General features: G+C 39.6%; 1 protein-coding gene across 1 annotated transcript in view; it reads left to right on the top strand.

Annotated features, from left to right (window-relative positions):
- The first annotated feature begins 1,636 nt into the window (after nucleotides 1-1,636).
- The window catches only part of TMPRSS7 (transmembrane protease, serine 7), a 34,101-nt gene continuing 21,779 nt past the window's right edge, over nucleotides 1,637-13,958 (top strand). Inside the window, 7 exon segments of the mRNA XM_009274580.1 lie at nucleotides 1,637-1,753; nucleotides 1,755-1,847; nucleotides 6,369-6,567; nucleotides 7,422-7,552; nucleotides 10,531-10,598; nucleotides 11,384-11,577; nucleotides 12,492-12,530. Coding sequence (XP_009272855.1) covers nucleotides 1,637-1,753; nucleotides 1,755-1,847; nucleotides 6,369-6,567; nucleotides 7,422-7,552; nucleotides 10,531-10,598; nucleotides 11,384-11,577; nucleotides 12,492-12,530 — 841 coding nt within the window.

The raw sequence follows: 13,958 nt of genomic DNA, 5'->3' as shown, positions 1-13,958 counted from the left end.
TATTTCATACCAGCGGCCCATATACACCTTAGGTATGTGAAAGGTGCATAATAATGTTATTTACCTTGTTGAAGGAATGGAAATAACTTCCACCTCAGCCTTTCTGTGTAATCTAGAGAAAATGGCATATAATTTTCTTATCAGGTTTAAAGCACACATTTAATACTATACCTTTTGATTGTCTCTTGTTGCTACTTCAATAACAAACACCATGGTTATTTTTATCTTCTCAGGAGAAAATATGTGATGTTAAATGGCTGGAAAAAAAGAGAAATCTGGAGATAACTGTGCTTCCTCAGAGCATAAAGGGCTTATTGAATAAACATGCAAAAGACTTTTTGATACTGACAAAGGGAAATTATTTTTATGTACAATGCTCTTCTAACCTATGGACCAGCTTCTGAAATACCATCTGTATTATAGTAACTCCCTGTGCACAGGATAGTGGAAGGCTTTTGGGAATTACATTAACACTTTAAGAGACCACAGTAGTCCCCAAAAAATTAAGTGTAATTAAAAAAAAAAAGCGGGAGTTGGAAGCAACTACATATAGTAATATGGAATAAATTAATAGGTTTTGCTATGCTACTAAAGCATTAATAAGGCCCAGAGCTTAAAGTAACCACTTCATGTGGTTAGAATACGTTGCAGTTCTAGAACTAATAACAAACAATGACTGGGGATGTAAATATTGTGCTTCAGGGCATAAGTCAAAGACTAACACACAAACAAGAAATATTTTAGTTTACAAGTACATTATCTAACCGTAGGATTTTTACGTTCTAGTTGAAGTAATCTGTTGCTGGTTACACAGACGGAGTGTAGACCGTGCCTGGAGCTCACCTCTTACGAGGTTTGACTACATCTTTTCTATTCTATACCTCTCCACTACAGTGCTGCTAAAGTTTTTATGATTGTTAGTCTAGGTTTTATATCTTCAAAGATAAATTAATAGAAGGGCTGGTTTTTTTTTAATAAAAAGTTGGCATTTTTCCCGTACCATTTCTGAAGTTGACCCAAGGAAGGCATTGAGATTGTTAATCACTTAAAAGTAAAGACAGCTCTATAGTTAGCATCCATTGAGGAAAGTACTGTTTTACATCCTCTATAAATATTTAATTATCAAAGAAAATAGGATGGAACTGTTATGGTACAAGTGACTTCCTGCATCTGATTACACAAAGGATTCTCAGTTTGAAGCCTGATCTATTTTAACAATACAAAATATGTTGCCTGGAGCAGCTTATTTCTCAGTTACAATAAAATAACTAAATTTGAGTGTTCAAAAGGCACATTACAAAATTCTAAAAAGGAGTCAAAATGCTCTTCTTGGTTTGCAATGGTTATCTGCTATTTGCAGCACTTTTACTCAAGGTGCATAAATTTATTTTCCTTCTTTTAGTTGCATGATTTTGCTCTCATATGTACATTTTACTTGCTACTTTTCTTGTTTATGCCAACTAATTTTGTGAAGTTCTAATGATATATAGATTTTAGCACTGTGACTTTGTTTTAACAAGTTAAAGTCTATTTCAGCTTAAAAAGACTACGAAGAGTCTATTCATTCAGTCCGACTTTGATGTCTAAAGTTACTCGATAGCATCCTTCTAATATTCACAAAAGAGCAACAGGGCAGATGAGATTACAATTGGAAACTCATCAAAGTAAATTGATGCCTCTCTTGGTCCTGGACATTGCTGTTAGCTGTCTTCAGCTTCAGAAGTAGAAGTGGTGCCTGAAAAAAGGTGCAAGGCTCTTTTTCAGCTGGGACAAGCAGTAAAATGAATTCTGCTGGAATGGATGAAAAAAATGATCACCCAGCAGTTAAACCTGAAGAAGAACTAAGTGTAAGTAGGTGACTTAGGCATTCTTGATTTCTTACGCTTCTTGACGCTATTAGATCTCTTATGATCTAATTCTCAAGTATTAAACTTAACATCCCAGTTAGATTTGTTATAACTTTCTATTTTATAACTCACTCTAAAAATGCCAACATAGGTTTGTCTACCTTGAGATTGCTGGTAACGTGCATTTTCAGGCAACTGAAATAATGGGAATGTCAGTGTGACAATAGGAGAACTTATATTGGTGTCATGGCAGCATGTTTTTCCAAAAAGAAATCAATTTCTAGGCAAGAAAGACAACATTAAAGTAGGTAAAGTGTTTTGCTTTGCCCTGAGAAGATAGAAGAAGGGATTATTGCATGAACATTAACTCATGACAAAGAAACAATTAAATAATTCAGTGTATGGTGATAGTCAAATTGCAGTTTTAGCTGGAAGCCAATTCTAGAGTATAAGAACTAAGTTGCAGTAGAAAGGAAAGCTGAATTAAGAATTGTGAACCTTATTGAGGGAAGGGAACAGCTTAACTTTGCCTTTTGTTTTTCTTACTATAAAGTGGTTTATGGTAAACTAATATAACCTAGGGAAATATTTAAAATGTAGAGCATAGCATTCAATATTCCTATGAATTCTGTGTAATAGAGAACTTTGCAATGCAAGTCTTGATACATGAAGTGCATTTTTTTAAAAATAACATTAGAATTGTGGTAGATGCAATGAAGGCATTAGTTCTTTAAAGTACATACTTACAGTCCAGTGATGTCAATCTTGAGCAGTCTTTAACAATCCTTGACAGAAACTTTGTGTCTAATTTTTAAGAATAAATCTGTCTGGTTAGGTCTACAGTTACAAAAATGAATGGCATGGGAAAACTTAAATATAAAATATTCTGGGGGGAACCTTGATGAAAGTGGCCCAAATTTCAGATGTCAGAACTGAGCATTCATTCAGCTGTCTCAAGCTGACCTATTGAACACCTGAGCGTATCAGGGAACTTTACATGACAGAGCAGAGCTTTAAACAAACAGAAAGGCAATTTGGTTTTCATCCTTAAACAGACTTATACTTAATAAGGTTTTTAAAAAATACAGAAGACAGGCAAACTGAGTCCTTCTTGAGAACATGCAAAACAAGTGCAGTTAATTACCTAGACGGAAGATAAGAGTCTGCAATATTCCAGTTCGGTGTTTTCACGTTTTGTTTGAGGAAATCGTAAAGTGTACTACCGGGTCTTATTACTCATTATTACTTATTACTCCTTCTTCTCATCTTTGAACATGCTGAACTCTGAGCTGAAAGATTGCTGGCCATTATATTTGACTATGGGACTGGCAGGATATCTGTGAAGATGTTGCTCATGCTCTCTCTGTGAGGTTTCACAGAGCCTTCTTATTGAAAGCGTTACTAGGGCATAATATCAGAGAGTCATAGAAAAACTTACATTGGTGGGGACTTCTGAAGGGGATCTACCAACCATTTTTTAAAAACAGGGCTAACATCAAAGTCAGAACAGATTTCTTGGGGCCTTGTCCCACTGAATTTTAAATATCTCCAGGGATGGAGGTTCCCTGATCTCTGTGGGCATGGCTTAGGTGCATGAACCTCATGGTGAAATACTTTTCTCTTCCCCCCGCACTCTCCTTCCCCGCCCATGTCCAGCTGGACTTTCCCCTGCTGCCATGTGACTGTTGTGGCTGTCTCTTCACTGTGCATCAGTGAGAAAAGTGTGGCTCTGTTTTCTCCATAACCCACTTTAGGTAGGGAAATCTATAATTAGATTTACTCACACTGACTTTGCCTTCTTGTCTCCAGCTAAACAATCCCAGGGCTCTCAGCTTTTTGCTGTTCATCACATCCTCCAGCCCCTCGCCTCTTGGTGGCCCTCCCCTGGAATCACTCCAGTTTATCAGCATCTGTTATACTGATGGGCCCAAAACTGGGCACAGTACTTCAGATGTGGCTCTACTAGTGTTGGGCAGAAGGAAAAAACCACTTATTGTAGATTATTTCACAGCATTGCTTTTGCAAATGTCTAGTAGTTATGCTTGGCATTTCCTGGGTGTCAAGCTCCATCAGCACGTAGTTTTTGTAGCCGCTATATTAAACTTGGCATCCCACATTCATAACTTGTAGTGCAGTTCTTAGCTGGGTACCTCCTGACTTTCATAGTCTTCTCCCTCCTCAAGTGAAAAATAATTAGTAGGGATGAAAAATGAGTCTTGTGCCCACAGCTTTTAGTCTACAACAGGCCACACTCTTGCAGTGTACTTTCTGAGAGGCTTCAAAGAATGAAATGATGGCAAATAGCCTGGAAGCTTGTTGCAGGCTTTCTCCTTGGTGCCTACCCCTTGTAGCTCTGCAGGGGCTAAGAAGGGTCTATTGAGCATGGGGAACAGCCAGATCTGCCCAAGTCAGGGTCTGTGCTGTTGTATGTGCATCTGTTCTAGCGTGATTGTGAATTCCTCAGTGTATTTCTGTGTGGGCACAGAAGGGGATAGGTGATGGGACAGGGGTTCGTCCCTCAGCAGAGTGAGGCTATCTGCACCTTGAGCAAATCATAGACCAGTTATCATTGGTCTTTGCCAAAGATTCTTGATTTGCATTGCTGAGAGATGATGTAGGACCTCTGAGTAGGTCCTAGCCCACAAGTGGCATAAAATCAGCTGTGAGGTGGCGGAGACCGACTTTGAAAATGCCCTTAAAATGAATCAAGCTATTCCAAAGACCAGGGAAAAAGATCTTGTTTGTTTGTTTGTTTTGGTCTTCATCTTTAAAATGGTGAAGTTCAGTTTCATCTTTGTATTATATGAGCTCCTGAGCCAGGTCTTTTTGTCTCAAAGGCTGTTTTGTGCTTCATAGAAGATTTTCCACTAAAACTCTTGCTGCTGATTGCTGACTGGTGTTTGTCAACACCTCCAGTCACGGAGAACCCACAACTTCCTAAGGCAGCCTCAAGAGCTTCCCTCTCACTAGCATCAACATGTTTTTGGAATATTTTTCCTGAGCATTCCTTATTGATGTGACAATATTATGTAACTTATGTTATAGTGTGATATAAGGAGGAAATTCAAGGGATTTTTTTTTAGTTCTAATTCTGGTGCAGCTGGGTATCATAGCTATGCCTATGTTCATACCCAGTGCACTTGGTCATTAGTGCCCTGAGTGGTCCAGGAACTCGCCAGCTAACCTCTGCATAGACGAGACAATGAATTGACTTGAGAAAAGGTGATTGAACCTCTTGCTGATCTCACAACAAAGTGTTTGACTGTCACAGGAGCTCTCCAAGTGGGAATTTGATGAAGTCCCAGAGATTTCCCCAGGCAGCTTTTTCTGTGCCTGCAGCAACTGGTAGGCATTATTTGTATGCTTAAATGCATTGATTATCTCCTGCAGAGGAAAATGCCTGGGGGAGTGTCTGGTACAAACAGATTTTCCAGAGCAGGCCAAACTGTAGATAGATAAGAAACTTATAGGAAGTAGAAAATGTTCCTGCAAATGCAGAAATGGTCACATAGTAGTCTTTTGTACCTAGATAAGATGGTCAGGAGATATTTTGAACCTAGTTTTAGAAAATCTGGGACTGTAGTTCAAAATAAACTGTCAAGGGGCTGGATATCCAGGTGATGACCTTGTCCAGGTCTCATCCCAGCAAGACCTGTGATGTGTCCTCTTGTTCACTGGAGGGAACTTCTAGAGGGTCATGCAGGAGGAGGATATCTGTACCCACCGCTCCTCATCCTGAAAGGAAGCAGAGACTTTTTTCTGAGGAATGAATGGGTTGAGCCCACTTGTAGTGGGATAGTTCTGGTCTGAGAAGAAAGTGGGGTTTTTTTGAACAACAGTGACTTTTTGACCATGGACTGGGAGGAAGCAATGATAGTGTGCATATGCCCGTCTCTCGGTACTTTAGCAGGGAAATGACAAGCCATAGTACTGGAAAAAGGATTGACTATTTGAATATCATGCTAACCCCTCCCTTCCACTTCACACAAAGGGAATGAATGGCTGAACATGTGTCTGCTTCCGCACTAAACTTGCATAAACATAGCAACTATTTGGGTTATGAGACACCTTGCTAGGTTATGTTACCAAGCTGTTGGTGAAAAGCTGCTATTCTGCAGTACTTGTCTGTGTATACATCTCAGCTGCAGACAGTGCAAGGTAATTCAGTGCTGTCTACCCTTTGGACTAAAGAGGGCTAATTTACACTAATGAGGAATGCCCAAGGATATTAGCATTCATTCAGATGGTTAATGCTGGGTAGCTGTTGCATGGTGAGCTGTTATCCTAGGGTTCAACGTATTTTTACATCCTTATGCAACAGGGACTGACTTATATCAGCAAGTGTCTGGAAGAAAAGGACCTTACTTTCTGACTGGAGTTTTAAACTGCTACTAAGTTAATTATAGTTGTGTATATGCAGTAACAGACTGCATATATGTGTGGGAATCTGTTCTAGTCATTGGTCAGTCAATTGCTGTTAGAAATGTTCCACATTTTTTGTTGTCTTTCACCTTATTTTAGGTAGCCAACATCTCAGTCCAAATGGTAACTGCAGAAGATAAGTTGGCAAAGAGGATTCTGGCAAGGAAAAAACATGACAAATTGAAATTGAAGAAAAAAGATAAGTTGCTGTGGAATCTTCAAAACAAAATAATTCTCTTTACCCTCATTCTATTCATTTTAGGAGTTGTAACCTGGACATTACTGTGGCTCTTCATTGGTGAGTTGCTGAAAGCTCATGCCAATTTCATACATCACTATCCCCAATAGCACTTTTAGTTCGTTTTAGGATCTCACTTGTCCTGAAGGCTCTTTCTAAAATACACAAACTTATTTAAATGGGGCCTGAAAGACTTTTGAGCATCTTTATTAAGACTTCAGACAGTTGAATTAACAAGTAATTATAAGAGCAGGCATAGCTGCTGGCTTTAGGAAGTGTGACTTTTTAAGTGTTATGCAAAACATTTTTTTTTTTACATGTGCTAGCTAATTGCGCAGACCCAACAGTACCTATGAACTTGATTCCTCAATTTTTGACTTCCATTGTGTTTCTTGGCCTGCTGAAGGCCAGGTAAGTTCTTTGTCTCTCATGCAGAATAGATTTAAAGAAATTAAAGGGGAGTAAAATATAGAAGGCAAATATTTATAAGACTTGTAAAAACACTGGACAGGACAAGAAATTATCACTTCTGTGGAGTGTTGCTTTCTTGTTTGATGTGTCTAAGTGGGCAGTAAAAGCTATGTTCTCCTCTTTAAACCTCCAATGCTAATATTGCCTAAGATTCCTTAGGGATGCTGCAGAATCTGGATGTTGATATTGCCTTCATTATGCTGGTTCATTTGTATGGTGGTATCTTATCTTGCGTGTAGGGAACAGGTGCTCAATTAACTTTCATATTGTGGTACTCATCTAGGACAGTTTGGCTGTGAAAACGTAGTGTTCATTTGGTAGTCCCTTCCACTGTAAGGCTGAATAGATTAATTTGATTTAGAATTTAATCAGTAAAAAAATCTCTTTTGTTATTAAAAACAAAATAAAAAATTGGAGGCTAACTGTCTTCTTTGTTCTTGCAGTTCAGGCAGAAAACAAAGATGCATTGTATTTTGTTGGACTGTTTCGTGTTGCCAACATAGAATTTCTCCCAGAATATAGGCAGAAGGAGTCGAAAGAATTCCTTTCCATGGCACAGAATGTGCAGCATGTGGTAAGATGAGTGGGCTGCTTGGCTAGCAAAAAGATCAGAGCTGTGAACAAGAGGTGCGACTTTCAGGTGCCATTGAGTCTGCTGTGTTCTACTTCCTACCCTGTCGTGGTTTAACCTCAGTCGGCAACTAAGCACCACACAGCCGCTCGCTCACTCCCCACCCCCCTCACCCCCCCCCGTGGGATGGGGGAGAGAATTGGAAAAGCACAAGTGAGAAAAACTCGTGGGTTGAGATAAAAACAGTTTAATAACTGAAATAAAATGTTAATGATATGATAATAATACACAAAGCAAGTGATGTACAGTACAATTGCTCACCACCCGCCAACCGATGCCCAGCCAGTCCCCGAGCAGCGGCCCCCCCGGCCAGCTTTCCCCAGTTTAGGTACTGAGCATGACGTCACATGGTATGGAATGTCCCTGTGGCCAGTTTGGCTGTGCCCCCTCCCAGCTTCTTGTGCACCTCCAGCCTTCTCAGTCGGTAGAGCATGGGAAACTAAAAAGTCCTTGGCTAGTGTAAGCATTACCTAGCAACAACTAAAACATGGGTGCGTTATCAACTTTGTTCTCATCCTAAATCCAACACACAGCACTGCACCAGCTACTAGGAAGGAAATTAACTCTGTCCCCGCCAAAACCAGGACACACCCCAACTGGAAGATTATGTACAAAGGGTGGCATCTGGAGGCAGGAAAGAACTGAGTGCTTCCAGCTTGTTAATCACAAACTGAGTTTTGAAAAGGTCCATTTGACTTTGCATTTACTAAAAATTTTACCTATTTCCCCCCACAAATCGGAGTCTACGAATAGAACTCTACACAAGCCCTTCAAAACTTAATTGCCACATTTGAGACATTAAACCGATGAAGTCTTTTGCATTTAAATTGGTATCTGCTGCCAGTCTTCTGCCTTAGAGGATCTATAATTACTCTAGAGCTCTCAAACATATTTACGTTTCCTTCTGATGCCAGGTATTCAAAAGACCATTACTCTTCCCAAACACCTTGCATCAGTCAAAGCAGAAACAGCAATCTGTTGTAGGCAGTTAAGACTGCTCTGGTGTGGGAAGAGAGGGGTGGGAATCTTGGTTAAAATGAATTTGACTTTAAAGACATTTGGTGTGGGGAGGAAAAAGACATTAGCGCCAGGAAATGCAGCGCTGTCCACATAAGGATTCAAGCAATAGTAAGAAAACTGCTAAACAAATAAAAAGATAATAATAATGTCAGATGGAATCAAGACATTTTTGAATAATTGTTAAGTTTTTGTCATCTTATTATATGAACTCATGTTCCTGTTTTCCAGCTCTGTCTTCCCCCCCTCCCCCCCCCAAAAGCTGGACTTGAAAGCAGATAGTCTAGTTTTCCTAGTCCTGCATCTTAACGTCTGAAGCGCTTTCAGGCAGGGGTGACAGACAACAAGCACAAGAAGTGTCCTTCCCCCACTCTCCATGGAGCAGCTCTAACCTGCTGTGAGCCCGGTGTCTTGCTCTTGTCCCAGAGCATCCTGCTGTTGTCACATAGTGGAGAGAGGTGACAACAGGTGTGAACTGCCAGTGTCACCACCTCCTACTTGAATGTAAATTGGAAATTATTTTTTTGTCTGTAAACTCTGCCTGAACTCACCAATGGATTTTACATTGCTGAAACTGCACTTCTTGGTGACATGACTGTTGACTAAAATTGCTAGTAGGGATGTGGGAGGTTTGCGTTTTGTTTGTTTTTTCTCCTTGAAACCCTTTTGTTCATGGCTCCTGGCCCAGAGACCCCCAGAGTGGTAATGGAAGAACCTCTCAAGATAGGCTCCTTTTCCCTTTGATAGTAACAGTAATATATAAAATCCCTTGTAGCCTAATCTGGAGAAAGATTGAGCTCTACCCATTTTATTTAGGCCCTTAAAATAATTGTTCAAACTTCCTGTGTCAAACACTAAAAGTTAGGGAGTAATATTAATGTGATTTTTACAGCCTTTGCTTCAAAGTAATCCATGTTACCATCCCTTGGGCATTAATTTTAACTATTAAGCAGCAGGATGAGGTCTGAACTGCTTGAGGTACATGCCACCTTGTGGCTTTAGAATTGTGCCTCTTTGAACAAGAGGAATGAAAGTTATTGTCACACTGGTATCACCACACACATACAAAGAACTGGTAGAATTGAGAGCTTGCTTTCCCCAAAGGCAGCCCCACAGCATGAAATGAGCAGAGTTTGTCCTTCTCCACATATATCACATTGTGTATCGGAAAGAAATATGTTAATACGAAGCCGTTAGTGAAGAAAATAGACACAAACTGAATTGAAATGCAAGAAAATTCCACATAAATATTAGAAAAAAATGTTTAACTGTGAAGGTGATCAAACACTGGAGCAGGTTGTCCAGAGAGGCTGTGGAGTCTCCATTCTTGGAGGTATTCAACTGGACGTGGCCCTGAACAACCTGGTGTAGTTGATCCTGCTTTGAGCAGAGGGGTTGGACTGGATGCTCTCCAGGGGCCCCTTCCAATCTCAGCCTTTCTGTGATTCTGTGGAAAAAGTTCTCGTATGTGTTGTTAACTGCACCTTAGTACCAACACACAAAATGTTATGAGTACGTACTTATTTCCTGAAAACTGCCCCTAAGTTTCAGCATCAGGATAGGGAAGCCCTCTGTGTTTGGGATTTGCTGGGCAAAGAATGTGTGCTCTTTTCAAAACTCATTTACTTGGAAAAAGCATTGCTGCACACGTCAGCTGGCCATGGGCAGAAGATTTGATGTTTCCTGGGAATACTGGACTTGTTATGGGTGCATTGCAGTGCTGGTCTGTTCCTGTCTGCTGCTCTGCCTAGTTTGGCTGCTGTATGTCTGGAAATGTGTGCAGATTGCATATTCTTGGTGGAAAAGAGGACGTTCCTAGGAAAGCCTAGGTATATGACATCTTTGGGTATGGCTGATTTTTCAGAAATGCTAAATCTTAATTGGCTTAATACTTTCTCTTTCAGATGAATTTGGTCTACGCAAGCTCCTCTTTCTCCAAATTTTATAAGCAGTCCACAGTTTCAGAAGTCAGGTAAAACTGTGGTTAATGTATTTCTGCTGGGTAGTATATAATGTAATGAGCCCACAAGAGAAACCTATTTTTGGTAGTTATGATTTAATCTCTTTGCTATGCATTTGTATTGATAGCAAAATACACTTATAACCTGTACCAATTCATTTCACAAAAGTAAGGGCTAAAGTCATATAAGCAGTTCCTTGTCTGCCAGGAATATAATATAAGGTAAACAGAAATAATGTCTCTAAAGAGGTTTGGTGATGCTTTAGCTGATAGGTCACACAGAAGTTTAACCACTTAAATGTGCTGCTAGAGCACAACTCTGTATTATTACCCAAGTTGCACATATTTTATAAGTAATGTTATTGGTATAAAACTGTTCACTGACAGAAGAATGGGAAAATCCCTATACTGCAATAAAGTACACTTACTCTAATATTATGTATGCAATTAATGCTAGAGATTAGTTATTCCAATCCAGTGATCTTTAGGAGATAATCCAGCTCTAATTCAAGTAGATATGATGATTTCCATAGACCTCAAAAGTCAGGAGCCCTCAGGAAGTCAGCCTAGTGAAGATCCCCAACTGGGTGTGAGGAGTGTGTTTTGGTGTTTTGGGCTCTTTTTAAAATTTTTTTTTATTTTCTAGGAGAGAAAAAACATTCAGTGTGTCAAAGCAACAAGGCAAGATGGAAATAAACCATACTTTTCTAAATTTGTACTTCAGAAGCTTGTGTTGAGAGTCTAGTCTTTCAAAAATTTTCAACATGTTGGTAATCCGTAGGACCTTTTTATTTCAGTAACAACAACAATGGAGGCCTCCTTATTCATTTCTGGATCATATTTGTGGTACCACAGGCGAAAGGCCAAGTGCTGTGTGAGGATTGTGTGGCTGCCATTTTAAAGGATTCCATTCAGACAAGTATCGTTAACCGGACCTCGGTGGGAAGTCTTCAGGGCCTTGCGGTCGACATGGACTCCATTGTACTAAGTGGTTAGTATTAGCACATACCCATATCCTTGAGGAAACACTTTATTAAGCAAACATTTTTATCTTGGAGTAGCAAATTCTATAAATAAACCAAAATCTTTTCCCAGCATCTTTAGCTTCTAATACTAAAATTATTCTAGAAAGAAAAAGAGGAAAAGCAAAATCAAAACCAAAACCAGATTTGAGGTCAAATCAAGGTACAAAGTATCTGTGTGAACACCAATTGCAAAACTTCCTTTACTTGGAGCGCTTATGTTCAAAATCAGGAGCTAAGCCTGACACCTTGTAGCCAGCTCAGATTTGGGTTAGTCTGTGACTTTAAAAGTATAAAAAGATGAAGGGCTAAGGTTTCCACATGGTTCAGATTTTAGCCCCTCCACTGAAAATTAGATTCTTGTCATCCCTTTATTAAAGATTAAGAAACAGATAGCTGCCCATTCATTAAACAACTCCCATGCCATTCCTATCTGGGGAAGAAATTAGCAACATAGGATTGAAGTATCTGTTTAATGTAATTAGCTACAAAATGTTGTATGATTTTCAGCTCTATGAACAAAGGACAGAACAAGCTTCATTTGAACATCTCTGTCCAACTGAAAGCTGAAAAAGACTTTCTGGCCAAGGGTGAGAAAATGACCTCTTGAGTACTTCTGTCTCAGTCCTTCAATTAAATTTGACTGCTTAATTGACATACAGTCTCTTCTTGCCTCAGGCACGAAGATGTCTGGGGACATGATACCTCCAAAGCTGCTTGCAGAATTTGCAGAAATGAAGGGGGTTTGGGCAGCCTCCCTTGTTGAGATAGCTGTTTTGTCCTGTGTGTTTAGTGTTATGATTAAAGAAGTGTGATTGAATTAAACCGTGGATTCTGGATTTTGGGCAAATGAGAAGACTCACGCAACTCTTTTTCTGTGCAGCAGGTCTTCGGTCAGATTATTGGTCAACAACAGGAACAGGTAATTCACCATTTTGGCAGTTTCCTGGCAGAGAAGAGGTGGAGAACAAAGCTTTTAGTTCATGTCTTTAGACTCAAAGATACTGTTCAGTGTTAATTTAAGAGGGTTAAATTCAGCCTTGGCATTTATGTCCTGAGTTGCTATAAGAGTAACCAAGAGTCTTGCATGCGACAAATACAGAAACTATCTGCCTTTAGTCTGACTGGTAAATTTTTTAGATGTACCTGGTGGCATGGTAGGAAATAAACTCAGTCGGTTAGTTGTTTGCTATTCACTCTGCGTTGAAGAGAAGATTAAGCTTTTCTAAACTGGGCAGTACTGAATTTAAATCTATTTATTGGCTTTTGAGATAAACAATAGCAATGCTTTTGTCCATCCTTTATCCTCCTTTACTCCTTTTTCTTCACGGTTAATGATGAGTTTTTCTTTTGAATGAATTCTCTAACAGAAATTAGTTTAAGCAGTTCAGTTTTGCCAGGGTTATGGGTGACACTACTTATATACCTGCTTGGTCTCATGTTGTAAACCTCCCAGTAGGGTTCTTTGGCAGTGTGCAGAGGCTTTACAAGCAGATTAAGAGTACAGTGCATCTATGTTCACTAGCATGTGGAGTAGGTACCTAGAAAAAATGTGCTACTAGGCTAAGCAGTAGTATGCTAATCACCTTTGATGCAGACACCTGATAAGTCTCTGCTGGGCCAGCAGTTGTCAATTAGGTAGGGATGTGTTGGCCTCCCTTGTTCCTTGACACAGGCTTACTTTTCATCTTGTGAGGTTGCACCGTTTCAGTTTTTTACCTTTCCATGTCTGTATTTGTCTTTTCTGAGACATTAACTTGTACTATTTCAACAATTGCATTTTTATCTGTGATTTCCGCTTCTGTTATCTTGCAAGGTTTTAGCTTGCATACTTTCTCAGAATTCAACAATTACTTTTGTTAGCGCAGCCAAGTCAAGGTCTCCTAGTACTGCTGTCCACAGGTGGACTTCGGGTCACAGACCCTGGACCATGGTTTGCAATGCCTAGATTGATATCAGCCCATAATTTCTCAAAATTCAAGTCAAGTTTGATACAGCATTCATTTGCTCAAAACCTTTCCTGACTTAAACTGCAAAGCATAGCAATATTGGCCTTTGTCACATCTCCTTACATGCATTTTAATTATATGAAATAATTTTGTGCGTTGGTGCTCACTTGTATAGCAATTTCATTCCGCAGTTCAGTGTTCCAGGGCAGAGGAATTAGTACAGTCAGATCTTATGTTTCAATTTATTCTGGAGTATATTCCCTAAAGGAGAAGAAAATAAGAACAGTGCAACACAAATATTGATTCTAAGGCTTTTTTAGGACTTGTATGGTATCTTTCACACAAAGGGAGAAGGGTGACCTGCCATATTCTAGACGTCTTTCAGAGACTCACAATGTAGT

Source organism: Aptenodytes forsteri, unplaced genomic scaffold, assembly GCF_000699145.1.
Source record: "Aptenodytes forsteri isolate BGI_AS27 unplaced genomic scaffold, ASM69914v1 Scaffold287, whole genome shotgun sequence".
Classification (NCBI taxonomy): domain Eukaryota; kingdom Metazoa; phylum Chordata; class Aves; order Sphenisciformes; family Spheniscidae; genus Aptenodytes; species Aptenodytes forsteri.
Note: the sequence above shows the minus strand (reverse complement) of the source record. Positions and strands in the feature narration are given on the sequence as shown.